Genomic DNA, 22,946 nt, shown 5'->3' on the forward strand with positions numbered 1-22,946 from the left:
GACTGATCAGTAGGAAACAGGGCTTTGGGGGTTGGACAGGGACCTTCATGGCTCCTTCCTCAGGGCTGGTTGGGGCAGAGGGACCCTGGGAGCCACTGATGCCTCTCTCTCCTGTCCCTGCCTCAGAATAATGGAGGCTGCAGCCCCTATGCCATGTGCAAAAGCTCAGGGGATGGCCAGAGGACATGCACCTGTGATACAGCCCACACCGTGGGTGATGGTTTCATCTGCCGTGCCCGAGTCAGCCTGGTAATGATGCCCAAGTCGGATCCCTCACCCAAGGCATCCCTTAGGCCTGATATTAATTAAGATTCCAGATTTCATCCTGATTCTGGCCCTGAGCCTGAACCAGGACTCCACCTGGGCCTGACCCAGCTTTGATCCATGAAACTAGGGTTTCCAGGTGGGAATTCCCGCCCATTCTCAGGAATTTTTTTCGCTTTCCCATTCCCGAATCCCAAGATATAAACTATTTTCTGTTCTCCACAATGAATCGTTTCCACAAAGTGACAACCGATACTGCCAACCACCTGGGTTCAAGGAGCCGAGTTTCCCGATTTCCCGACCAACTTTTCTTGGGATTTGGGAAGGGAAAAGCCAAAAAATTTCCCGAGAACAGGTGGAAATTTCCGCCTGGAAACCCTACATGAAACTAATCCTGATCCCAGCTCAGACACCCCTGGCTTTCCTTTCCTCATCTCTGCCTTGGTCAGGCCTTGGGCTGCAGGTGCTGGGATAGGGACCAGGCCCTGAGTGGGGGCCACCCAAAATCTGAGCTGATCCTCGCCCCCCCAGGAGCTCCTTCGTGACAAGCATGCCTCATTCTTCAGCCTCCACCTCCTGGTGAGTGACCAACCGGCCTTCACTTCCTTAGTCCAGCCCGGGCCTCTCTGACCTGCAGGTCTCTCCTCCTCTGGGCCTTGATATTTTCATTTGGTCAGGGGGTTGGCTAGTCTGGCCTCTCAGGGTCCAAGTCTTCCCCTGAAAGATCCGTGGAAGACCAGAGTTGGTCCCAGATTGCCCCTCTTCCACTCAAGCGGACCCCTTCTTCCTCCAGAAATACAATGAGCTCAAGGGCAATGGGCCTTTCACAATTTTTGTGCCGCATGCAGATCTGATGACCAACCTGTCGCAGGTAACGCAGCCCGCAGGAGAAAGGCTGGGGAGGCATGAGCACTCCAGGGTTGGGGGGTGGGCAGAGACAGCAGTCAGGGCCACCCTCTACCCTCACGATTTCCACTCCAGGACGAGCTGGCCCGGATTGGAGCCCATCGCGAGCTGGTGTTCCGCTACCATGTGGTCGGGTGCCGGCAGCTGCGGAGCCAGGATCTGTTAGAGGAGGGCTACGTAACCACGCTCTCAGGGCACCCACTGCGCTTTAGCGAGAGGGAGGTGAGCCCGGGCCCCACTCCCGACATCAGCGGTCTACAGACCCAAGACTTGGCGGTCCACAGACCCAATACCCAGCTCCTGTGCCCTACGCTCTGTCCTCACGAGTTTAAGACCCTCTCACTCCCCCTGGGCCAGGAAGGGCTTCAGGGAAACAGAGTTGAGTCCTGCCCTGACCCCGTCCACTACCTCGAGCCTGTTCCCGGGTTCAGGACTTCTGAGCCTGGCCCTTTATGGGCGTCCTGCTTCCCACTCCCACCTGGCCCGCTGCTGTTTCCCTGGGAGGGAGGTGAGATTCGCTGTCATGACCCCGCCTATCTTCTGCCGAAGACTTGCTCAACCCAGCCTCATTCAGTCCCTGCTCACCCCTGGGCCCATGCCCCGCCCCCTGTGCCCATGCCCCGCCTCCTGTGCCCATGCCCCGCCCCCTGTACCCATGCCCCGCCTCCTGTGGCCATGCCCCGCCCCCTGTGTCCATGCCCCGCCCCCAGGGAAACATATATCTCAATGACTTCGCACGAGTGGTGAGCAGTGACCACCAGGCAGTGAACGGCATCCTGCATTTCATCGACCGTGTCCTGCTCCCGCCGGAGGCACTCCACTGGGAGCCCGACGCTGCCCCGATCCCGCGGGTATGCCCTGGGCCTGAGCCTGGGAGCTGGGAGGCAGGTGGCTGGGGCTTGGGACCCTCCCTGCCCGCCTGACCTCCTGTCTCACCAGTGCCTTTCCCTAGAGAAATGTCACCGCTGCCGCGGATAGCTTCGGTTACAAGATTTTCAGCAGCCTTGTGAAGGTACTGCTCCTGTGTGTGGGCCTGTCAGTGTGTGACCATGTACGTGTGTTTATGGGTGACCGTCAGTGTGTGTGTGGCTGTGTGTGCTCACCTGTCTGTGCACACCCACCTGAGTGCAGACCTGTTCTTTGCGTGAGTGTGCACAGGCCGTCTGTGTGTATGCATGAGCTTCCCAGGGTGAGAACAAGGGCGTACTATGTATGCCCACGTATGTGACAACGGCCAAGGGGTATGCAGGTTACCCCTGCATGTCCACACATGTATCCACCTGCAATGGCTACACTGGAGTGTGGCTGGTGGGAAGGCTGCCTGGGTCCCTGGAGCCCCTTGCTCGGCTCTGCGGTCCAGCCGCCTATCTGTGCCCACTAGTCTCTCAGTTGGCTGTGACTGCCTCCCCTCTTTTCCACCCCCGCACCCCCAGGTGGCTGGTCTCCTGCCCCTGTTTCGAGATGTGTCCCATAGGCCCTTCACAATGCTGTGGCCAACAGACTCTGCCCTGCAAGCCCTGCCACCCGATCGCCAGGCCTGGCTGTACCATGAGGACCACCGTGACAAGCTGGCAGCCATTCTGCGGGGCCACGTGATCCGCAACATCGAGGTGGGTACACCCCAGACCTTGGGCCCCGCTGCCTGCCACCCAGCCTTCCTGCCCAGCTCCAACCATGGCTCCATCTGCTCAGGCCTTGGCATCTGACCTGCCCAACCTGGGCCCACTCCGCACCATGCATGGAACCCCTATCTCCTTTTCCTGCAGCCGTGCCCGGCCGGTGAGTCTGGGGAGAAGGCTGGAATAAGGGAAAGAGGAAGGGGCTTGGCTGCAGTACAACTGTGACCCCTCCATGTTCCCCATATCCTCCCCGCCTGCAGGGTGAGCTCATGGTGGGTGAAGATGATGCCCGCATTGTGCAGCGGCATCTGCCCTTTGAGGGTGGCCTGGCCTACGGCATCGACCAGCTGCTGGAACCACCTGGCCTTGGTGCCCGCTGTGACCGCTTTGAGACTCGGCCACTGTGGCTGGTGAGGAAGGCCTGAGGTAGACGGGTAGGGGCCCAAGCGAACCTGTACTGTCCACCCACCTGATCTTTCTGTGTTGGCCTCCATTCCTTCCAGAAGATTTGCAGCATCTGTGGGCGGGAACCGCCCTGTCCTGAGGGCTCACGGGAGCAGGTAAGGGGCTGGGAGCTGGGTGCGGGTTTGGGCAGGGCCCAGGCACCGCCAAGCTCAGGCTGTTTGCAGCCTGACTCTTCTTGGCCCAGGGCAGCCCCCAGGCCTGCTGGCGCTACTACTCAAAGTTCTGGACGTCGCCTCCACTGCGCTCCTTGGCACTGCGCAGCTTTTGGGGCCAGCCTCAAGGTCTGGGCAGGGGCTGCCACCGCAACTGTGTCACCACCACCTGGAAGCCCAGCTGCTGCACTGGTCACTACGGCAGTGAGTGCCGAGGTGAGTGTCCTGAGGTTGCAGACGCTGCTGACTGACTCCTCTGGCCTCCAGGATAGCCAAGGGCACCGCTCTGGCTACTGTTTGAGGGGTGTGGGGTGGTCAGGGGCTGGGTGAGTGGATTTTACCAGGAGAGAATGCTCTAAGGCAGGGTGGGTGTCTGGATGGTGCAGGTCCTGGTGGCGTGTGCTGGGGGAGGGAGCGGTCTGGGTGTTCTCCAGAGCATAAGGGCCTGGAGGGTTCTCAGCAGTGTGGCGACTTGGGGGGCTTGCTGCTTTTGGAAGAGCCTGGGCAGACAGTGGGTGAAGGATGGACGGTGAGGCTGGGCTGGGGGTGCCTGTGGGCGGGGTTCTAATGAAAGCCCCTGGCTCCCCTTCACCTCTCCCACCCCATCCTCTAGCTTGCCCTGGGGGTGCCAGCCACCCTTGTAGTGACCATGGTGTGTGCATGGACGGCATGAGCGGCAGTGGGCAGTGTAGGTGTCGTTCGGGGTTTGCTGGAACAGCATGTGAACTCTGTGCCCCGGGGGCCTTTGGGCCTCATTGCCAAGGTAGGCTGTCCTGTCCCTGCGCTGCCCTGACCGGATGCCCTCGGCCCCTGTGCCACTCCATCCTCCTGCCTGTCCCTTTCCCCAGCCTGCCGCTGCACCTCTCATGGCCACTGTGATGAGGGCCTTGGGGGCTCCGGCTCCTGCTTCTGTGATGAGGGCTGGACCGGGCCGCGCTGTGAGGCGCAGCTGGGTGAGTGGTCCTCGTGCACACCTTGCACTCACCAGTGCATTCTCCAACTGCACTCAGGTGGAGGCACTGAGATGGGGGGACCTGGGGACATCCAGGAGGGCAGCTACTAACCTGGATGTGTGGGGTGGGCCCTGGGGGACAGAGCTGCAGTCTGCTTGTGCCCCACCCTGTGCACCCCAGGCAGTGTGCCGCACGGGCAACAGCTGCGAGTGCAGCCTGGGCTATGAAGGGGACGGCCGCACATGCACAGGTGAGCAGCTGGCTGGGGACGTGAGGTGGGCGGCCACGCTCCCCTCCTGCCACCTGGTCCACCCTCTCTCTCCCTGCTTCCAGTGGCCGACCTGTGCAAGGATGGGCGTGGTGGTTGTAGTGAACATGCCAACTGCAGCCAGGTAGGCACAGCGGTCAACTGCACCTGCCTGCCAGACTACGAGGGTGATGGCTGGAGCTGCCGGGCCCGCAATCCCTGTGAAGACGGCCACCGTGGCGGCTGCAGCGAGCATGCTGACTGCCTGAGCACTGGCCCGGTGAGCAGGAGGGGTGCCAAGCAGCAGGGTGGAGAGGCCACGCAGAGTGGGTCCCCCAGTCCCTGAAGGGCAGCCACCTGATCCCCCACCCTAGAACACAAGACGCTGTGTGTGCCATGCTGGCTATGTGGGTGATGGACTGCAATGTCTGGAGGAGCCCGAGCCACCTGTGGACCGCTGCCTGGGCCAGCCCCCGCCCTGTCACGTGGATGCTGTGTGCACTGACCTGCACTTCCAAGGTGCGCTTCCCTGCCCGCTCCTAGCACCCTGACCTTACCACCGTGTCTCTGGCTGACCGCACGTCCCTCCCTTCTGCAGAGAAACGCGCTGGTGTCTTCCACCTTCAGGCCACCAGTGGCCCTTATAGTCTGAACTTCTCAGAGGCTGAGGTGGCATGTGGGGCCCAAGGAGCTGTCCTTGCTTCTCTCCCTCAGCTCTCTGCTGCCCAGCAGGTACATGGGGCCCAGGAGCATGGAGCCCAGCCTGTGGGGGCCCCTGGAGTTGGGCCTGGGGTCTCAGCATCCTCTCCTGCCCCTATAGCTGGGCTTCCACCTGTGCCTTGTGGGCTGGCTGGCCAACGGCTCGGCTGCCCACCCCGTCGTCTTCCCTTCGGCGGACTGTGGTGACGGTCAGGTGGGCGTAGTCAGCCTGGGCACCCGGGAGAACCTGTCGGAGCGCTGGGATGCCTACTGCTATCGTGTGCAAGGTGCAGCCACCCCCACCATGCTTCTCTCCAGCTCTGCCCCACCCCACCCATCCCCTAACCTACTGAACTCCCCTTCCCACAGACGTGGCCTGCCGGTGCCGCGAAGGCTTTGTGGGCGATGGGACCAGCACGTGCAACGGGAAGCTGCTTGATGTACTAGCCGCCACTGCCAACTTCTCTACCTTCTACGGGGTGTGTAGGGGCCCAGGGGGTGTGGGGCAGCCGGGATCCTTGGGGAGGGGTCCTGTTCACAACCCTGCCTCCCCACCCTCCCAGATGCTGCTGGGCTATGCCAATGCCACTCCCCGAGGTCTTGACTTCCTGGATTTCCTGGACAATGAGCTCACCTACAAGACACTCTTTGTCCCTGTCAACGAAGGCTTTGTGGATAACATGGCAAGTAGCAGAGGGTCTGGGCAGAGCAGGGCCGGACCCTGCTCCCTCTGGCTGGCCCGGGGCAACAGGGTGAATGGCCTTCACTTTGCCCACAGACGCTGAGTGGCCCAGACCTGGAGCTACACGCCTCCAACACCACCCTCCTGAGCACCAACATCAGCAAGGGCACCCTGCTCCCCTCCCACTCGGGCCTCAGCCTGGTCATTAGTGATGTGGGCCCTGGTAACAGTTCCTGGGCCCCTGGGGTAAGTCTAGCCGCTGCCCCTCCCCTGCTGGCCCTGGCCCTCACTCACCCACTGGGCCTGACTCTGCTCTCCCCACAGGCCCCAGGAGCGGTTGTGGTTAGTCATGTCATCGTGTGGGACATCATGGCATTCAATGGCATCATCCATGCTCTGGCCAGCCCCCTCCTGGCACCCCCACAGCCTGTGAGTTGGCAGGGGTGGGGGAGCAGTTAGAGCTGCGAGGGGAGAGGGGACAGCTCTGGCCAGGTCCCTGATATTCTCCTGTTTGCAGCGGGCAGTGGTGGCACCTGAGGTCCCATCCATGGCAGCAGGTGTGGGGGCGGTGGTAGCCGCTGCAGCATTGCTGGGCCTGGTGGCCGGAGCCATCTACCTCCGTGCTCGAGGCAAGGCCACAGGCTTTGGCTTCTCTGCCTTCCAGGTAGGGTTGGGTTGGGGGTGGGTGGGGGTTCGGGTCCACTGATCTTGCTGAAGGACCCTCACCACTCACCTCTCTTCTCAGGCAGAAGATGACGCTGATGATGACTTCTCCCCGTGGCAGGAAGGGACCAGCCCAACCCTGGTCTCTGTCCCCAACCCGGTCTTTGGCAGCCACGATGCCTTTTGTGAGCCCTTTGACGTGAGTGGGGCAGGGGAATGTGGAAGTGCGCCCAGGGTCCGGTTCTCGGCCCAGCTACACACGTCCTCCCCGCAGGACTCGCTCCTGGAGGAGGACTTTCCCGATACCCAGAGAATCCTCGCGGTCAAGTGACGCGGCTGGGGCTGCAGCAGACGCACGCACAGGAAGGCGACCACTTTATTGCCTGTGTGGACCAGGCCCAGCGTGGGCGGGGCAGGAGGGGCTGGGACCTGCTCCGGACAATAAAGTTGCCCTCAGCGGATGTGGGCCATGTCACTGAGGAAGGGTGTCTTCATGCAGCCGGTGCAGAGCTGGTCCATCCACAGCGGGGCCTCATGCTGCAGGGGCGTGCGGCGCGGGTAGAAGGTGAAGTCCACGCGGTAGTTGAGCAGGCAGCTGAGGGAGGCCATGTAGAGGTCGGAGAAGCGCACGAGGCGCCGAGAGAAGTAGGTGGGGTTGTGGAAGGTGCGGAAGATGCTCCCAAACTGGGCATTGAACAGGGCCTTGGTAATGCACCTGGGGAGGGAGACACGGGGCATTGGAGGGGCTGCACAGGAGAGGCCGGACCGGGCCTCCCACCCTAGCCCCCGCTGCTCACCTCAGCTCCTGCCGCTCCTTCATCCAGGCAGCCAGCACCTGCCTGGACTCCGCATCCTGGTAAGTCTGGGCGAGACAAGGTGTGCACTGGGTGTGTGCCCCAGTGGCAGCCCAGGCCCTCTCCTGGGACGCCCCCACACACACACCTGCATACGCTCCAGTAGCCCCGTGAGCGCCTGCTGCCACGTCAGCGAGTGCATGTACTGCTCCGTGTTGATGATGCGGATTTCACGCTCCAGCTCGGGGATGATGGCGCCTGTGCGCCAGCCGTGCCGCAGCATGAGGTCCTGGGGGCAGCGAGGACAGGGCTCAGCACCCACTTTAGGGCTCCTTCCTCTCCCATCCCCTCCCCGTGACCCTGTCTCGTCCCCTCACCGCCAGGTCACTGTACAGGTGGTCTCCGAAGTAGAGCACACGGGGGCCACGCCATTCTGTCAGACGCAGGAAGTCAAACAGGTTTCCCTGGGGAAGGTGGGGGACACCGCTGAGCCCAGTGTGCTAAAGGGGCTCCCGTGGGGCTGCCAGAAACACGCCTGGCTCTCTACCCGTCCTCCCAAATCCCCAAAGGTAGTGAGGCCCCTCCAGCCGGATGCTGGGCTGCCCTCTCCCATGGCCCCGTGTCCCTCTGGGCTCTGGCCCTGGCCAGCTCCCCCTCACACACAGGAAGAGGGTCTGCCTGCTGCAGGACGGTCTCCTGGAGGCCTGGCACGGTGCCCTGTGCCTCTAGGGTCTCCCCACCCTGTGGCCTCACGCTCACCCCAGGGTAGGGACTGAGTCAATTTTTTTGTGGGAAACAAAATGCAGCAGTGACCCCACGGCCCTGGTGTCCTCCTGGGCTCCCTGGCCTGAGCCCAGAGGGACCCAGCAGACCAATGGCAGACCCGACTGTGAGGCCATCCTGTTCCAAAGCCGGAGAAAAGATGAAAACACTCAGCCTGGCTCACACAACAGAGGAACTCACAGGGGAGCAGAAATGGTGGTGGGGGGTACAGAGCAGGAAGTACAGTGGCCGTGGGGCAGGAGTCCACAACCCAGGTGAGAAGAATTAACACCCAGCAAAAAGCAGTTACTAGAGCAGTCTGTGCATGCGAGAGGCCCAGGGGGCCAGAGGGGGCTGTGAAAGACATCATTTTTGAAATAATCTCAAAAATGAGGAGCAGGGGATCTCGCTGAAGAGGAAGGTATGATGGGAGGCGTGGATGTGCCCTGAGTGAAGCAACAGAAAAAATCTGGAGGCACAACAGGAGACAGAGAGAGGGAGGAAGGGAGAGGTGGAGAGAGCAAAGAAAGATGAGAAACAAGTAGGATCACACACTTCCCTCCCTCTCTCCGTCCCTCCCTCTTTCTTTCTCTCAGAACATCAGGCATAAGGAAAAATCTAAAAACTGCCAAAGAAAAAGTCACATGTTCCCTACAAAGGTGCGTGACCCTCCTCAGGCTCAGACAACATGCCAAGACAAAGATCAGCACCCTCACCGCTGAGGGGAAGAGCCGGTGCCGCGAGGGCCATGGAGAGCTGGGGAACAGCAGGGCGGGAGGAGTGCATGCAGGCCAGGCCTCTGCACTGGGTACCTCGAGGCTGCTCTCTGTGGATGTGTCCCTGGCCCAACTGCTGGCTTCCTCCCTCCCCCAGCTTCTGGATCCCCTGCCTCCAAGAAGCCCAGCTCACCAGCTCAGCCAGGATTTCCACATTCCATCCAGGGCCAAATGCCTTAATCACCTCCTGCTCAGAGCCAACCCCCGCCCCAAACCGCATCAGGCCTCTTCTCATCTTCCTAGCCAGTCAGGAAAGGGGTTCTCCCTAGAGGCCTCCCCACCGGCCCAGCTCAGGGGCCTCCACCAGGCTTGTCTGGCTGCAGCAGTGCTCAGTTCCCAAGTAATAACAGTGTCATTTATTGGGCACTTAGTGAATGCCCAGCCAGTCTTAGGCCTTGACACCACAATTCGAATTGAGTATTATACCTCTTTTATAGATGAGGAAAGTAAGGCACAGAGAGGCCAAGTAATTCGGCCAGACTCCCTCGGCCATCGATGGCCATCGAGGAGTGCAGTTAGAATTCAAATGCAGGCAACCTGACCCAGAGGCCAAGCCCTTGACACTGCCCAGGCGTGTCCTCTGAAAGTCATGCCCGGGTGCCCCTGACACAGGCCCACAGCGCGAGGGGACAGACCCACGGTACATGGGTGGTGGCTGATCAGGGTCCAGGAGGCCGTGCCACTGCCCCCTCCACCTGGGGCTCTGCTTAGCCCTGTAGCCCCCGCCAGGTGCTACTCCCTCCTAGATGGCCTCACCTGCCGATAGATCTTGCCCTTTTCCAGGCGGGTGATACGGTCCCACTGGAGTGAGCCCTTCTCATCGAGTTTTCTGAAAGGCCTAGGGTGGGTGGGTGGGGGCAGGTACAAGGCTTGATTTCCAGTCTGTGTAGGACCACGAGCCAGGCACCGTCCCACTCTGCAAAGGCCCACCTGCTCATGTGGGCCACACGTCAGCAAGGGGGTGTCCCTACCCCAACCATACGGGGTGTGAGCCAAGGCCAGTCCCCACTCCCTGGCCCCATTGCCCCTGCCAGGCCCATACTTGCGCGGGTCGGTGAAGAAGCTGGGCTTGTCCGCCTGGACGATGACCACATCGAAGAGTTGGCGCCAGTCGGGACCCACCATGTGGCGCATTCCCTTGTCCCTGGGCAAAGGTAGCACAGGTGGCATGTGGTCTAAGAGAGGCTTGAGCCTGCCTGCTCCCACCCGGCCCCCACCTTGCTCCCTCCTCCCACCACAGAGTGGGGCGGGGCTCACACAAAACTGAAAGGACTGTTGGTGATGAGGAACAGCTGCTTCCCATGGTCCACCAGGCGACTCAGGACGGCGAACGTCTCATCCCCTCTCAGGATGTACTTCTCTAAGAGGGAGACGGAGGTGAGGGCCGGCACAGCACCTGCCCAGGCACGCTGCAGCAGCTACTGTGCACGCTTACCCATGTCCCGCTCGATCCACTGGTACATGAGGCCCTTCACGTGCACGTCTCGAATGGCATCCTGGGGGTGGTGGAGGCACAGTGAGGGTGCAGTGGGGACCGGGGGGCCTGCTTTGCTGTGGCTGGACTTCCCCTTCCCTGCCACCCTGAGCAGGCCCAGTATTCTCACCGTCACGTCCTTGTAGAGGTGCTCTTGGTCAAACTCCAGGCCATGGCCCAAGAAGTGATCCACCACGCAGGAGAGCAGTGCCATCTCCGGCAGCGAGAAGATGTCCATGAACTGCTTGATGGAGGGACCCTGGGGAGGGGGCCGCTGCCTTAGCAACCCCTCCAGCCCCACAACCCCCAGCTCTGGACACCAAGGCCTCCGAATCTGCCTTGGGACACTGGTGGAGGGGTACAGCCTGTGGGTCAGGGCCAGCCCCCCCCAGTGTGGGCATGGCCTCCCAGGGAGCCAGCGCCCACAGCAAGAGCACTGAGTGGGCTGCCCTGGACAGCAGCAGACGAGCAAGCACCTTGCCATAGAAGCCGCTCATCTGGTACAGAGGGATGTGCTGGGTGCCCCCGTACAGGTCGATCACCTCCTCATCTGGCACAGGCTGCAGGCCCCTGGGGTGGGCACACAAGCATCATCAGAACCAGGTGGTCCTGAGCCCAGGCTGAAGCATAGGGTGGGGGCCAGTGGGGTGAGGCAGGAGTGTGGACCGGGAGCGGTGGGCTGCGTGGCGTCAGGGCAGTCAGCACTGACCTGTAGGCTGTCCCCAGTTGCACGTAATGGAAGGCATCAATCTTCATCAGAAGGCTCTGGGGCACCAGGGGAGAGGGATAGGTGGCGAGGAAGGAGTTGCCCTTTGGCCATGCGCCAGCCTCTTTGAGCCCCCAGGCGGGAGCCCCAGTTGGATGGTATCAAAGGTGGATGGTACATGCCAAGAGGAAGCTACCGCTTTTAGGCCAAGAGGGAAGACAGATGAGACACCCCCACAGGGGACTGGCAGGGGGCTAAGGAAGTGGCCTCGATACACATCTAGTCAGGAGGGGCCAGGGAGAGTCAGTGGGCTATGACTCACCTTCTGAATGTCGTAGTGGAGGCCACGGATGGCAAAGCTGGGGTTGTAGTCGTACTTCCGAATACCCTCTGGGTACTGTCAGGGGAAAGCAGGCCAGGCCTGAGCCAGTGGCACTGCCAGACCTGCCGGCTGGGCAGTCGCCTCGGGAGATCGGTGCAGCCACCTGCCCGGCCAGCCTCCAGGGCCTGAGACTGAGGGCCTGGCCAGCCTCACCTTGTAGTGCTCAATCAGGATGTCACGGGCAGCGGTGAAGATCTCTGGATGCAGTGAGTCTGCGTACTGGGCCAGCGTGTAGTCGTAGTCGAAGCCATAGACCTCAACGTCATGCAGGCTGATCTCGTTGTTGGCATAGATGGCTGCTGGGTTCAGGAGACTGCAGACCTCGGGGGGCAGGAGATCTAGAGGGAGGAGACGCAAGTATGAGGAAGACGATCCCAGCAGCTGCAAATGGTTACCGAGCACTTTGCAGGCGCCCAGCCCTGGGAGGCTCAAACACCCCAGGATGGGCACTCTTAGCCCAATGCTGCCGGTGGTCAAACTCAGAAGCTCAGAAAGAAGTTAACTGCCCAGGATCACATGGTTGGGGCAAGGCAGAACTGGCAATGGACTGAGCTCAGGCTGCAGCTCCTACCTGTGGGTCCTGGGTTACACTAGCACTTGTAGCCCACCAGCTGCACCAAGCCGGAACCTCCTCCAGGCTCCTGTAAGCCCCACTGCCCACACGGCTACGTGCCGACCCCTTCCACCCTGCCTGAAGCTGGGGTTGGGACTTAGGAACACTACTGGGATGGGGGGTGTTGGGTGGCCCCTCTGCTGCTCAGGCTCCCAGCTCTGAGCACCTGCCACAGCCTTTGGCGCAAGGCCTCTCTAATCGGATTTCAGCTGCCTGCCAGCCCACGTAATGACATTTGCTACCTCTAGCCAGGGAACATTGCTAATTACAACAGGCGAGACGTGTGATGTCGGGTTCTGGGCCATTAACCAGGCTGCTCTCCTGAGAGTGTGGTCATAGCCACCCCAAACCCCTGGTTGCTCCAGAGGGGCTGAGTGGGACACTGTGTAGAGTGGGCTCTGGGGTCCCAGGCTCATCTGCCTTGGTTTCCCCACCTGTAGTTGGGGAGATGAATGGGGAAAGGGCATGGGCTTTGAAGTCAGAGACCAGACCAAGCCCTCCTTCTCATGGCCAGAACCCCAGGAAAGTCACGTCACTTTTGGGCCTCAGCTTCCTTGTCTGTAATGGGGGAATACAAATTGTACCTACAGAATTACTGAGGGTCATATGGAATGTGCTCTGTGCAGCATTCCCACTGTGGCAAATGTAGGATTAAAAGAGCGATGCGCCTCTGGAGCCCATCACTTCCCTGTCCTGGATTTCCCTGCCTCACTCAGGGAGCCGGGGTTGTAGGGAGAGAGGGGAGCAGGCAGGACTAGGTGCACAGGGCACTGCCTTGCAGGGGCTCCTTTTCTGAGACCTCTGGCCTGTGGCTGAAGCCCAAGCCTCTAGGGAAGTCCTCTCTCAGCCATAATAGTCATGATCTTTAAGCAGAAGCCCTTGCCCATGAAGCATGCCTGGCAGTTGCCTGTGTTCAGAGGCAGACACTCCCTGATGAGCTCCCAGGCTGCGAGCATTGGCCTTGGAGGCCCCTTTGGAACACAGGCTCCGCCCCTAGCCCCTTTCCTTTGGCGCCAAGTGCAGGGTGTGGGTGGGGGAACAGGTGTGGCTGGTTCCTCTGGCAGCCCCAGGCCAACCTAGGCCTGGCACAGAGCAGCCTCTTCCAAGATGACTCGTGGGTGCAGACAAAACTTTCCTCACTTGAACACATATAAGAATCAGCTGATTTCAGCCTTCTAGACAGTTGCTTCTGAGAGGCCCCTCACCTGGTGTCAGTAGGACCCTGGGCCTTCCCTTCCCCATGATCCCGATTTCCTGGGTACCAACTGTGACTCTGGGTACAGCAGCCCCCAGGAGGGGAGGGGTCTGCTTGGCGGTGCAGCCCCTGTTGGCATAGAGCTCTGGCTTTCGACTCTGCCCTTGTCCCAGGTATGGACAATCCTCCCAAAAACAAAGCAGGATGGGGAAGCAGCCCAGAGGGCCTGGCCTCCTGACCCAATTTCTGGACTGAAAAAAATAATAGCTTTGGGGCACAAGGTCTCACTGTCTTCCACAGAGTTGTTGTGGTGCCCAGGGCCAGGTGAGGATATGCCCTTGCCTCCGAAGTTCACTAGTCTCACTGCCCAGCCCTCCATCCTCCATTTTCCTCAGCCCTCAGCCCCCAGGTTCCAAGGCCAACCCCTCCCCACAGCAGTCATGAGACTGATTTGTGAATGGCACCATGCCAGCTGCTGCTGGGTGCACTTGCTGAGCCTTAGAGGCTCATCTTGTTCAATCTTGTTCAATCTTCACTCCTGTCTTGGAAATGATGGCATCTTGCCCCTTTCACATCAAGAGGAGCTTGGGGGTCTCTGTGAAGATTTGAAGATCCCTGTGGAGCCTGAGAGACAAAGCTCATTAGACCTATGTCCCTCCCCCGACAACTATGAGGTAGGCTTCTCAAGCTGCTCTACAGAGGGTCTTCCCCAGGTCTAGAGCTAAGACATCTCCTTAAACAGCATCGCAGGCCTGTCCCCTTTACTGAGGGTGGGGGACGGCATCCCCATAGAGGCCCATGGGCTTCAAAACCATCATTCCCAGGGGTCTTAACCATTCTGCCTTCAGCTTCTCAAGAGGTGAGTCCAGTTCACCCACCACTCCCAGGCCTCCACATAACTGGAGTGGCAGCCCCTGTTCAGTCAGCTGTTCTTCCAGACAGGGCCACTTTGTCTTATCAGACAATGAAAGCCCTGTCACCCCTAGGGGCTCTTCCGGCAGCTCCCTTGCCCCTTCTTGGCCTGGTTCTTTCCAAGTCATCACAATCCTATGACAGAGACTCCAGGATTGTTTTACACCTTAAGACACCAGGGGTCTGAGAGAGTGAGGCTTCCTGGGCACCACCCAGCTGGTCAGTGATAGGGGCCACATCTGGCTGCTGCAGAAGCAGGGCCCCAGGGGACCCCTGAACAAGTATCCGTGCTCTCAGGTCTCTGGCCTCACCAGGGAGTCCCAGCCTTATCCCTCTGAGAGAAGGCTTCAGGCTTCCTCAGCCCATTTTGCAGAGGGAGGAAAGAGGCTACCGGAGGTTCAGTGCCCTGGCCAAGGATGCAGCAACCCTTTTGGAAACCAAGGGACTGGGGCTACTTGGTCTCGTTTCTCCAACCAACGCTGAGAGCTCCGGGCCTCCAGGCCGTAATCTAGAGGTGTCTGAAAGTCTGTCTAGTCGGCGTCCGCTGAGATCGGCCAGTCCCTAGGAGTCCGTTCCGGCCAGTACGGCCGGCTGGCTTTGTCCCTGGTAATCCTACCCTAACTAAAGGCCCCTAAGGGAACAAGGGGTTAGGGGCGTTTCAGCCGCGGCCTCCCGGCGGGTGGATCCCGAGTAAAGACCGCCCAGGGGTCGGAATTCCGGCGGTGGCTTCAGGAACCCCGAGCTCCTGCAAATTGAGCCAGGGAACAAACCTACTCGCCCGCCTCCGGGCGTCGGGGCGTCCCTAGAGGCTCTCTGGACTACCCGCTGGAGCCTCTTCCGAAGAGCAGCCCGGCCTTCCGAGCCCCGGCGAGCCTCAAAGGGGCGCTTCCCTTGAAGAGCGGCGCCCGGACGGCACGGGGGCGGTGCCCTGGTGCTCGGTCCGTCCGTCCGCCGCCCGGGCGCGCGTCTACAGCCCCCTCCACTGGCGCCCGTCCCACTCGGGCTCACCCACCGTGCACCAGTCTCCGCATATCCTGGTAACGAGCCCACAGGTGCCCGCTGAGCTCCGCGCCGCCGGCGGGCAACGGGGCGGGCGCAGATCGCGGAGCGCCCGGGCAGTGGGCGCCGGGACCCGGGGGGCCGCAGCCAGGGCAGGAGGGCGAGGACGAGGCGGCTCGCGGCCCGCTCTGGCCTCGGCACGGCAGCCAGAGCCGAGCGGCCGCCCGCAGCCCCGCACCCACCATGCCCGCTGCTCGCCGCCCGTGCAGCCCTCGGCCAGTCCGCCGCCCTCCGACTGCGCGCCCGCCACCGTGGCCGCGTGCTCCTCAGTGCGGCCGGCCAATGGGCGCGGCGCGCGGAGCCCGGCCAACCAATGGGCTCACCTCTCGGCCCGGGGGGCGGGAGGTCCCGGGACGAGGAGGGGCGGGGCGGGTTCCCTCGCCCCCTCCCCCGAGTTTCGGGCGTAGCGGAGGAGGACCCTGCACCCCCTTTGGTTGTCACGGCGCAGATGATGGCTCCCGCTAGCCCCCTCCTGAGAGGTCGGAGGGCCTAAGAACGGCCGTCCCTGCGAGGCTCCGGAAGGCCGGGGCGCAGAGAGGAGAGGGCCGAAACGCGGAGGGTCCACCCCGGCTCGCTGTCCTCCCGCCCCTTCCTTCAACCCTTGTCCTCCAGACCTCAGCTCTTCCATCCCTTCCCCCAGTCCCGCGGCGGGGGTCCTATTCTCCGCCTCCTGCCCTAGACTGGCTCTGCCCGCAGACCAGAGACTGGGCCTTTTCACTCCTTTGGTGAATAAAGAGCCCTTATCTTGTGCTCCTGGGTGCTAGCCCCACGCTAGGTGAGACCGGCAGCGCAAACTGATGACCGCTGAAGCAGCCCCTTCTCTCTCCCGTCCTGTACCTCACCCAGGTGACCCTTTTTTTAACTCAGAGCAGGACGACTGGGCCTTGTACTCTAGGGCGGTGGGCCAGGGATCACTGCCCCTGCCTGGTTCTGACTTCAACATATGGCTGCACCGACCTGCCCAGCTCCTGGCTTCCCCGCGCAGGCTCTCTTGAGATGCCTTGGTTTCTTCTAGCAACGTCGCTAGACTTTCCGACGAAATTCCTTTTCCCTTGCTTGGAACCACTTCCCACCCTCGTTTCTTCTACTCAGATCCGTTTTCTGAGACTGCATGTGTACCAGTTGGTGTACTGGACCCAGAGGAGGCTGACCAAGCCGAGGTGGGCCCTGCTGGTGGGGAGCTGGCCATCTGGACACTTTGTTTTCTAAGGGTGTGTGTATATTCGAATTCCCACTGTACCTTGGCTTAAGAGCTGTAGTGTGCCAGACACTGGGTCAGGTGCTGGTTCAGGATGGAGGCCCAAGGGTGGGACCGTGGGTGAGTGGCTGTGCCCTCCCGAGTACCCCAATGAGCTACCATGTTTCCCTGAAAATAAGACCGGTCTTATACTAATTTTTGCTCTAAAAGATGCATTAGGGCTTATGTTCAGGGGATGTCATCCTGAAAAATCATGCTAGGGCTTGTTTTCCTGTTAGGTCTTATTTTCAGGGAAACACCGGTAGGTGGTTGTTGGAGAACTGGCCACACGGAAGCCTTGTCTGGGTGTTGGCGGGAGATGGGTGCTCTGTGGTACATACCCCCCCCCCACCAAGAGAAATAGCAGTGCAAGTTAGCTAAGTGGGTGTGTGTACGCGATTGGGTGGGGTTGGCCCCAGAAGGCAGGTTATCCAGGTAGTAGCTGGGGCCTGGTTGCTCAGGTGCAGATTCTACGACCCTTTCCATGGGCCCTGCTTGCGCACTCTTTTCCAGCCTATTTTTGTAGATTTTGTGTTCACATCACCAAACTTTCTTATTGGTTCTTAGTTTTCATTTGATTTTCTTGGATTGTCTAACAGTTGTCTCCCTTCTCAAAGATACTCCGCAGTTTTTTTAACTTTAGGTAATGAGATGACAGCCCCTTAACAGATGTATCTTCAGCAAGCACAGCAACTCAGTGAGAGTGAAGTCTCTAGAGTCAGAGCTCTACTTCTATATGGCTTAATTTCATAACTTCCCAGTTCTCCATCTATAAAAGATGAAAATAGAGGTGAGGTTCAGAAGGCTACAGAATACGTGTAAAGAGCTAGGGCTCAATTAATCATCATATTGTGGCTAATGTTAATTGATCGGTAAATATGCCCCAGGCATTGTTAAAGGCTTTATTTATATTTTCTCTAAATCCTAACAGCATCAGAGGAAGGTCCCCATTTTGTGTAGGGAATTGAAGCACAGACCAACAAAGGGAGTATGTTTGGAGCAGGGATGTGGTTTGACAAAGCCCATGCTCTTGAACCATTCTGCTCTTCTGTGATTATTGTGAGATGATGCATAAAAATACTTACAAGGCCCTGTATAACGGTAAGTGTCCCATACAGGATAGCTTTTATTAATTTTAGGATTGTTTGTTACGGGTGCTTACCTAGACTTTTGTTGTGATAAAGTTCAGCTTTCTTTTTTCGTTTTTTAAAGTTCAGCTTTCAACAGTGCATATGAAATTGTTATTTTTAGAAGTCCAGTCACCAATCACGACCCCGAAATAAATGCAAGGGGCTGTGTAACTGCATTTTAGATTATAGTGCAGTACACATTTAGTCCATCACAAAGGGTCAACGCTTCTATAAGGAATGTAAGAAAAAAGATGGCGGTGGCAGAGTAGGGGGTACTGCCGCCAACTCCTAGCACTACCGTAGCTACACAGGGGAGGCGGGGGTTGGGGGACGGGGGACGGGGGCGGGGAATCGTGCCGGGACGACGCCACGTGTGGTGCTCCGCCCCCTCAGCCGGCCCGCCTCCAGAGCTGAAGCGCCTGCGCCAGCTCCCTCAGGCCGGGCTCGGCCTCACGGAGCACGCGCATTCCGCTGCACTCTATTGGCGAATCACCGCACCCCACCGTGCTCTGATTGGTGAAGCCTCCCCAGGCTCTACGATCGGCGCTCAGTCCTGGGTTCCTCAGGATCCCGCGGTGGCGCAGGGCGGGGATTGCCCGGCAACCAGGCGTCCGGAGTGGGCAAGGACAGGCAGGACGGGCTCGGTTTCTCTGCGCTTCAGTCCAAAGGCTGGTGCAGCTCCCGTCGCTCCTGGTTCCGCCGTACCCCTCTTCACGACTTCGGTGGGGCATGTTTTCCAGGGCCCAGGTGAGGCGGGTTCTGCAGCGGGTGCCCGGGAAGCAGCGACTCGGCGTCTACCGGTTTCTGCCCTTCTTTTTTGTTCTGGGAGGAACCATGGAGTGGATCATGATTAAAGTACGCGTGGGCCAGGAGACCTTCTGTAAGTGGGGACGCAGCAGCCTCCGTTTCATGTCAGGAATTCAGGAGGCGGGTTGGGACCTATTTTCTTGGGGGATATTCCTAGGTTGCAGAGCGCTCAGTCCACCCAGAGCGCTGAACTGCTTTTGTCCTGGCCAGAAGGGCTCGTGCGGTTCCGGTCGTTGGGCTGTCGAAACCCGCCGCGGCTCCCCTGTAAGTGAGGCAACAAAGGCGCTTTGGCGTTCAGCCTTGAGACTTTGCCTGCATGTTGAGGGAGGCGCGTGACTCCACTCAGGACGCCCTCCTCTCAAGCCTGCCAGTGTCACTGTTTCGGCCTGAGTAACAGACTCGCTCCCAGCCCATGGAAGGGGATGGGATCCTGAGGTTTCTTGGAAACTCTTGTTAACTGGCCAGCCGTCTGTGTGAACTCTTTGGGCCAAACCCTGGAGGGAGTTGGCCTGCCCGGCTTAGCTAATGACTACGTCTTTCCAGGCAGAGTCGTTGGGACCAGGGCAGCATTGTGAAAAGAATGCTTGGCATTGCTTTGCTGAGCACCAGCTCTGGGAGGACTCCCCTAACGCCTAGACCCTTTCTGCTTTGTCTCTCTTCAGAAACACTGTATCACGTGTGAACTGTCAACCCTCATTTAAAGAAAAATTGTTACCTTAGTGCTTTCTAAAGATATTTAGTCCTGTTCATCCATTCCTCAATATTTAATGAGTACTGATAAGAGGACATAATGAACAAAGCAGAGGGTCCCCCACCCCAGAAGAGCTCTAATGGGAGCGACAGATCACAAAGACAGTATGGTGATCAGTGCTGTGAGGGGAAAGTAGGGGGGGACATGGGAGTCTTGGGTGGGGCACCTCAATTGGACTAGATCGTGCAGGGAAGGCTTTAGGAGGAGTTGCCATGTCAGGTAGGACCTGGAAATTGAATAGGTGTCAGTCAGATGAGGGGAACATTTGTTTGTGGAGTTGCAAGTGTCTCAGTGTAGTGGTAAGAGCAGACATGGAGGCCTTGCTGTGAAGATGCTGTTTGAGGGACTGAAGCAGTTGAGCAGAGGGAGGGATGAAGTGGGTAGAAAGGTGCCTGGGCGGGCCAGAAAGGGACCGAGAACCAAGAATGTATCCCCCCAAAGGATTGAAGGGTTTTAAGAGGCTGTGGATTAACACAATGGCTTCTTGTGGAGAGGAGATTGGCAGGAATACTTAGGCTGTGTGGTTGTTCAGGTTTGAGATGGTGGCTTGGTCTAGGGTGGGGACAAAAGGATGCCAAGAAGTGGCTGGAATTGAGACACCCCAGGGGTAGTCTTGACAGGGCTTGGTGACTGAGTGGACTCAGGAGATGGGAGTGGAAGCTTCTGGTAGGACAGGTGGGCCAGGGGGAACAACGCAGACATTTTGGACATGCTGAGGTGGAGATGGTTATACAGATCTGAAGCTCAGGAGGCAGATCTGAGCCATACATCTGGGTTTGTGGGTCATTCACAAGAGATTGTGATGCAAGTCAGAGTTAAACCCTAACATTTTAAGGATGACTGAGAATGGCCAGAGAAGCAAGGAGGGAAACCAGGAGGGTGTGTTATCACAGAAGACAGGAGGTTCAGCAAGTTTGATATGGGAATGGGAAGTAAGCTCTCTCCCCCAGGAGACTTGAAGATATGCAAATCTTATCTGGAAAGAGAGGGTGGAGGGACACGGAGATGGCTCTTGAGAAGGTAAGGTGGGAGAGGATGGGATCAGGGCAGAGTAGGAGTAGTAGCCCTGGGAAGTTAGCTGGAAGAGTTCTTTACTGATGACTTTGCTCTGAAATGAGTCCATAGTCATTTGGAGTGGCTGAAGATGGGTCAGGGTCATGGTTGAGGAAACAGGATTGTCAGGCATCACAGTGGACCCACTTAGATGCATCATTTGACCCCATAGTGCAAAGCAAGCAGGAGAAGGAAGGAAGTTGGATTAATTTGTAGTTGGGGTTTTGAACGTATGTCAAGAAGTTGATATTGGTACGAGACAGAATTTCAGCTGGTTTGGTCAGGAAGAGAGAACAAGAGGGGGCTGAGTGGGGTGTTCAGGGGCCAAGGGCCTGGGGAAGAAGTTGGTAAAGGTCCAGGGACAGAAGGGCTAGAAAGGGAGTAGAGGTTGTGGTCAGAGCAGATGAATGTATTACTTCAGAGGAGCACTGCCAATGGGTGGTGGAGGTTGCCTGGAGATGGCAGGGAGGTGGAGGCTGGCGCTTCATCCCCGTGGGGGGTGGTGTTGCCTGGGAAGATGGCACAGAACAGGGTCAAGGAGCCTGAGCTAGATGCTGTTTTCAGTGATTGAAGGTGAATGGTGGAGAGCAGGTGCCAGTGTGGAGATGGTGGCAAATGGCTTAAGCCACAAAGGAAGAGGATGGTGAACCAGTAGTCTGGAAGAGCAGCAGCTGAGAAGAGGAAACTGACCTCACTTCCCCACCCTGAGTTCTGTGGTGTGGGAGAGGGGTGGTGGAGAGGGAGAGGGAGCAGCAGAGGGCCACAGGTCAGGAAGTGCCTTTGAAGGGCCAGGTTGCAGTTAAGGTTGATTTCAGAGAGAATAGAAATTGTGGAGGATGAGAAAGTGAGGGAGCTCTTCAAACATTGCTAAGAGGTGTACTAGTACAGGTTCCTGTGTTTGAAGACACAAACTCTTCCCCTGCTATCGAAGTCCGTAAGCCCACGGACAGTCCTCATTGAACTCGTGTTTTAAATCGAGTTGATTTTGGCATTGAGTTAAACATTAACATTGAGATTCAGAGGTAGGTGACAGACCTAGACTACTAGTTAAATTACTCAGATCTGGGTATTTTGAATTCCTTAGTTTCTTAAAAATCTAAGTAAAATTTTTGTTTGATACAGACGATGTCTACCGTAGAAAAGCCTCAGAAAGACAGTATCAGAGGAGGCTGGAAGATGCACCAGAGACTGAATCTCAGCAGTCAATAAAGTGAATATGAAATTTTACTACTGGTTTCAACTCCTTTAAAAATGTACTTTTCAGATCTCTTGTTCTTACACAGAACTAACTGCCTCTACAAAGAATTTTTGTAGTTTTCCTGTCTCTGCTTGAATACTTCCCAAGTCACTGTGGGACAGCATGTGTGGGAAAATTATTTCTTCCTAAAACACATCTACCCATTGAATCTAGTCCATGAAATATTTCATAAACAATTCAAGGATCAATCAGGATGCTTTTCAGTGTACTCTGAATTGTTGGTGAAATCCTTTGTTTTAGGCAACAAATGGTAACCTTACTGTTTTGCAGAATTCAGATTTAGTCATGGACATAAAAATAAGATCTAAGTAAAATTCTTGTTTGAAACAGACAAGATCATTGTAACCTGGATAATTAAGCAGTTACATTTCGGCCACCTGCCACTTTGTAAACGTTTTGCTAGGGTAATAGGAATTCCTATTGACACTGACAGCATAGTACTCACATTAAGGGTTCCTGTGAACACAAACAACCCCTTCCTTTGCCCAGATCCACGAACACAAGGGCTGGACATCCATCAGGACTTGGGGGCGAAAGGCTTCACATCCTTCTGTGATGAAGATGCTGCTTTCATCCAGCTGCTAAAGATAAAGATGTGCTCCTTCCCTAAGAAAGTGAACCTTCACAGTGTAAAGCAATCAGACTTCAGCCAAATCAGAGGCTCAGTCTGTTGGCGGAGATTTTGCAATTTGACCCAGAATAAATTTGGGTTAGCTGGTAGAAAAAGCAAAGGCATCTTCCCATGCTTGGATAACCACATACAAAATCTTTTCAAACAAGAAAATATCTACATATTAAAGAAGACTAAGTTTCAAAATAGTTTCTATTTTTCATGAATAAAGAAGCAAATGCTTAAGGCTACAGGGTATCTTTAATGAGCTCTGTCACGAACACTTCCTAAATTTTTCTAGGAATTTTTTTTGTAATTGTAGTCCATTTATGTTAGAAACAACTCAGTATAAATAGAGTCACTGATTACTTGTATCTCATTAAAGCACTACCTACAGCAAACTCAGAGTCACTGCTCAGAGATGGCTTGAATGTGAAGACCAGTGACGACCAGCAGCACCAGGGAAAGGAAAGTGGTTCTCATATACACTTGCATCAGCTAAAGAATTCCTGGTGAACTGAACTTCATGGGCATTTTAGTGATTAGGCTGATGCGTAAGAAGTTAAAATTGTGGTATAATTCAATTATGTGGTTTTATTCCATGTTCTCCCACTCCCAATTTTAGAAGCTTAAGTAATATTGATACATAAGAGAATTATGTAACACACACCTTTTACAAAGAATAGTTGTAAATGCCAATAAAACCATCAGTTAACTTCTGTGTCTGCTGTGGGTTCCTTCCCAGGCCCACCCTCCTGCCTCCATCCCAGAATTACT

At 57.4% G+C, this 22,946-nt stretch overlaps 3 protein-coding genes across 8 annotated transcripts in view; 2 read left to right on the top strand and 1 right to left on the bottom strand.

Moving 5' to 3' along the window:
- STAB1 (stabilin 1) overlaps positions 1 to 7,066 on the top strand; it is a 27,241-nt gene extending 20,175 nt beyond the window's left edge. For 2 of the 4 annotated variants that reach the window (XM_033132551.1, XM_033132552.1), the window contains exons 45-69: positions 127 to 249; positions 796 to 843; positions 1,058 to 1,135; positions 1,246 to 1,392; positions 1,881 to 2,021; positions 2,123 to 2,182; positions 2,604 to 2,780; positions 2,863 to 2,949; positions 3,050 to 3,199; positions 3,293 to 3,349; positions 3,439 to 3,622; positions 4,020 to 4,169; positions 4,255 to 4,359; positions 4,502 to 4,609; positions 4,693 to 4,886; positions 4,981 to 5,125; positions 5,205 to 5,338; positions 5,427 to 5,592; positions 5,675 to 5,784; positions 5,869 to 5,988; positions 6,084 to 6,233; positions 6,312 to 6,416; positions 6,505 to 6,651; positions 6,733 to 6,849; positions 6,925 to 7,066. In XM_033132551.1, the coding sequence (XP_032988442.1) occupies positions 127 to 249; positions 796 to 843; positions 1,058 to 1,135; positions 1,246 to 1,392; positions 1,881 to 2,021; positions 2,123 to 2,182; positions 2,604 to 2,780; positions 2,863 to 2,949; positions 3,050 to 3,199; positions 3,293 to 3,349; positions 3,439 to 3,622; positions 4,020 to 4,169; positions 4,255 to 4,359; positions 4,502 to 4,609; positions 4,693 to 4,886; positions 4,981 to 5,125; positions 5,205 to 5,338; positions 5,427 to 5,592; positions 5,675 to 5,784; positions 5,869 to 5,988; positions 6,084 to 6,233; positions 6,312 to 6,416; positions 6,505 to 6,651; positions 6,733 to 6,849; positions 6,925 to 6,981 (3,060 nt within the window). In that variant the 3' untranslated portion in view covers positions 6,982 to 7,066. Of the gene's footprint in view, positions 1 to 126; positions 250 to 795; positions 844 to 1,057; positions 1,136 to 1,245; positions 1,393 to 1,880; positions 2,022 to 2,122; positions 2,183 to 2,603; positions 2,781 to 2,862; positions 2,950 to 3,049; positions 3,200 to 3,292; positions 3,350 to 3,438; positions 3,623 to 4,019; positions 4,170 to 4,254; positions 4,360 to 4,501; positions 4,610 to 4,692; positions 4,887 to 4,980; positions 5,126 to 5,204; positions 5,339 to 5,426; positions 5,593 to 5,674; positions 5,785 to 5,868; positions 5,989 to 6,083; positions 6,234 to 6,311; positions 6,417 to 6,504; positions 6,652 to 6,732; positions 6,850 to 6,924 lie in introns of those variants that run through there. The other 2 variants (XM_033132553.1, XM_033132554.1) reach the window with 2 other exon arrangements.
- On the bottom strand, positions 7,008 to 15,666 carry NT5DC2 (5'-nucleotidase domain containing 2). 2 transcript variants are annotated; one of them, XM_033132556.1, is made up of 14 exons: positions 15,647 to 15,666; positions 11,698 to 11,882; positions 11,485 to 11,559; positions 11,166 to 11,221; positions 10,933 to 11,026; positions 10,587 to 10,715; positions 10,418 to 10,478; positions 10,240 to 10,342; positions 10,025 to 10,126; positions 9,739 to 9,820; positions 7,822 to 7,908; positions 7,593 to 7,733; positions 7,448 to 7,512; positions 7,008 to 7,365 (listed from the first exon to the last, which is right to left on the bottom strand). In XM_033132556.1, the coding sequence occupies exons 4-14, from the start codon at positions 11,210 to 11,212 to the stop codon at positions 7,104 to 7,106; spliced, it is 1,173 nt and encodes a 390-aa protein (XP_032988447.1). In that variant the 5' UTR covers positions 11,213 to 11,221; positions 11,485 to 11,559; positions 11,698 to 11,882; positions 15,647 to 15,666; the 3' UTR covers positions 7,008 to 7,103. The 2 variants fall into 2 exon arrangements, with proteins under 2 accessions (XP_032988447.1, XP_032988446.1); XM_033132555.1 differs by lacking the exon at positions 15,647 to 15,666 and adding an exon at positions 15,277 to 15,607.
- Positions 15,667 to 18,205: 2,539 nt separating this feature from the next.
- On the top strand, positions 18,206 to 22,874 carry LOC117037325 (small integral membrane protein 4). Of its 2 annotated transcripts, none has more exons than XM_033133284.1 (3): positions 18,206 to 18,570; positions 21,424 to 21,511; positions 22,049 to 22,874. In XM_033133284.1, exons 1-3 carry the CDS (start codon positions 18,420 to 18,422, stop codon positions 22,113 to 22,115), a joined length of 306 nt encoding a protein of 101 aa, XP_032989175.1. In that variant the 5' UTR covers positions 18,206 to 18,419; the 3' UTR covers positions 22,116 to 22,874. The 2 variants fall into 2 exon arrangements, with proteins under 2 accessions (XP_032989175.1, XP_032989176.1); XM_033133285.1 differs by having other exon boundaries at positions 18,208 to 18,570; positions 22,555 to 22,874.
- Positions 22,875 to 22,946: the final 72 nt, after the last annotated feature.

This window comes from Rhinolophus ferrumequinum, chromosome 17 (genome assembly GCF_004115265.2).
Source record: "Rhinolophus ferrumequinum isolate MPI-CBG mRhiFer1 chromosome 17, mRhiFer1_v1.p, whole genome shotgun sequence".
Classification (NCBI taxonomy): Eukaryota; Metazoa; Chordata; class Mammalia; order Chiroptera; family Rhinolophidae; genus Rhinolophus; species Rhinolophus ferrumequinum.

What these genes read in the sequence shown, in the direction of transcription:
- NT5DC2 (XM_033132555.1), bottom strand. Translation starts at nt 15,508, where the DNA reads ATGGTGGGTGCGGGGCTGCGGGCGGCCGCTCGGCTCTGGCTGCCGTGC. An exon ending in TATGCGGAGACTGGTGCACG is followed by an intron (nt 11,883 to 15,276) that starts GTGGGTGAGCCC and finishes TCCTCCCTCTAG; the next exon opens with ATCTCCTGCCCCCCGAGGTC. An exon ending in ACCTCTACAAGGACGTGACG is followed by an intron (nt 10,479 to 10,586) that starts GTGAGAATACTG and finishes CACCACCCCCAG; the next exon opens with GATGCCATTCGAGACGTGCA.
- LOC117037325 (XM_033133284.1), top strand. Translation starts at nt 18,420, where the DNA reads ATGTTTTCCAGGGCCCAGGTGAGGCGGGTTCTGCAGCGGGTGCCCGGG. An exon ending in CGTGGGCCAGGAGACCTTCT is followed by an intron (nt 18,571 to 21,423) that starts GTAAGTGGGGAC and finishes TGTTTGATACAG; the next exon opens with ACGATGTCTACCGTAGAAAA. An exon ending in GAATCTCAGCAGTCAATAAA is followed by an intron (nt 21,512 to 22,048) that starts GTGAATATGAAA and finishes TCCTTTGCCCAG; the next exon opens with ATCCACGAACACAAGGGCTG.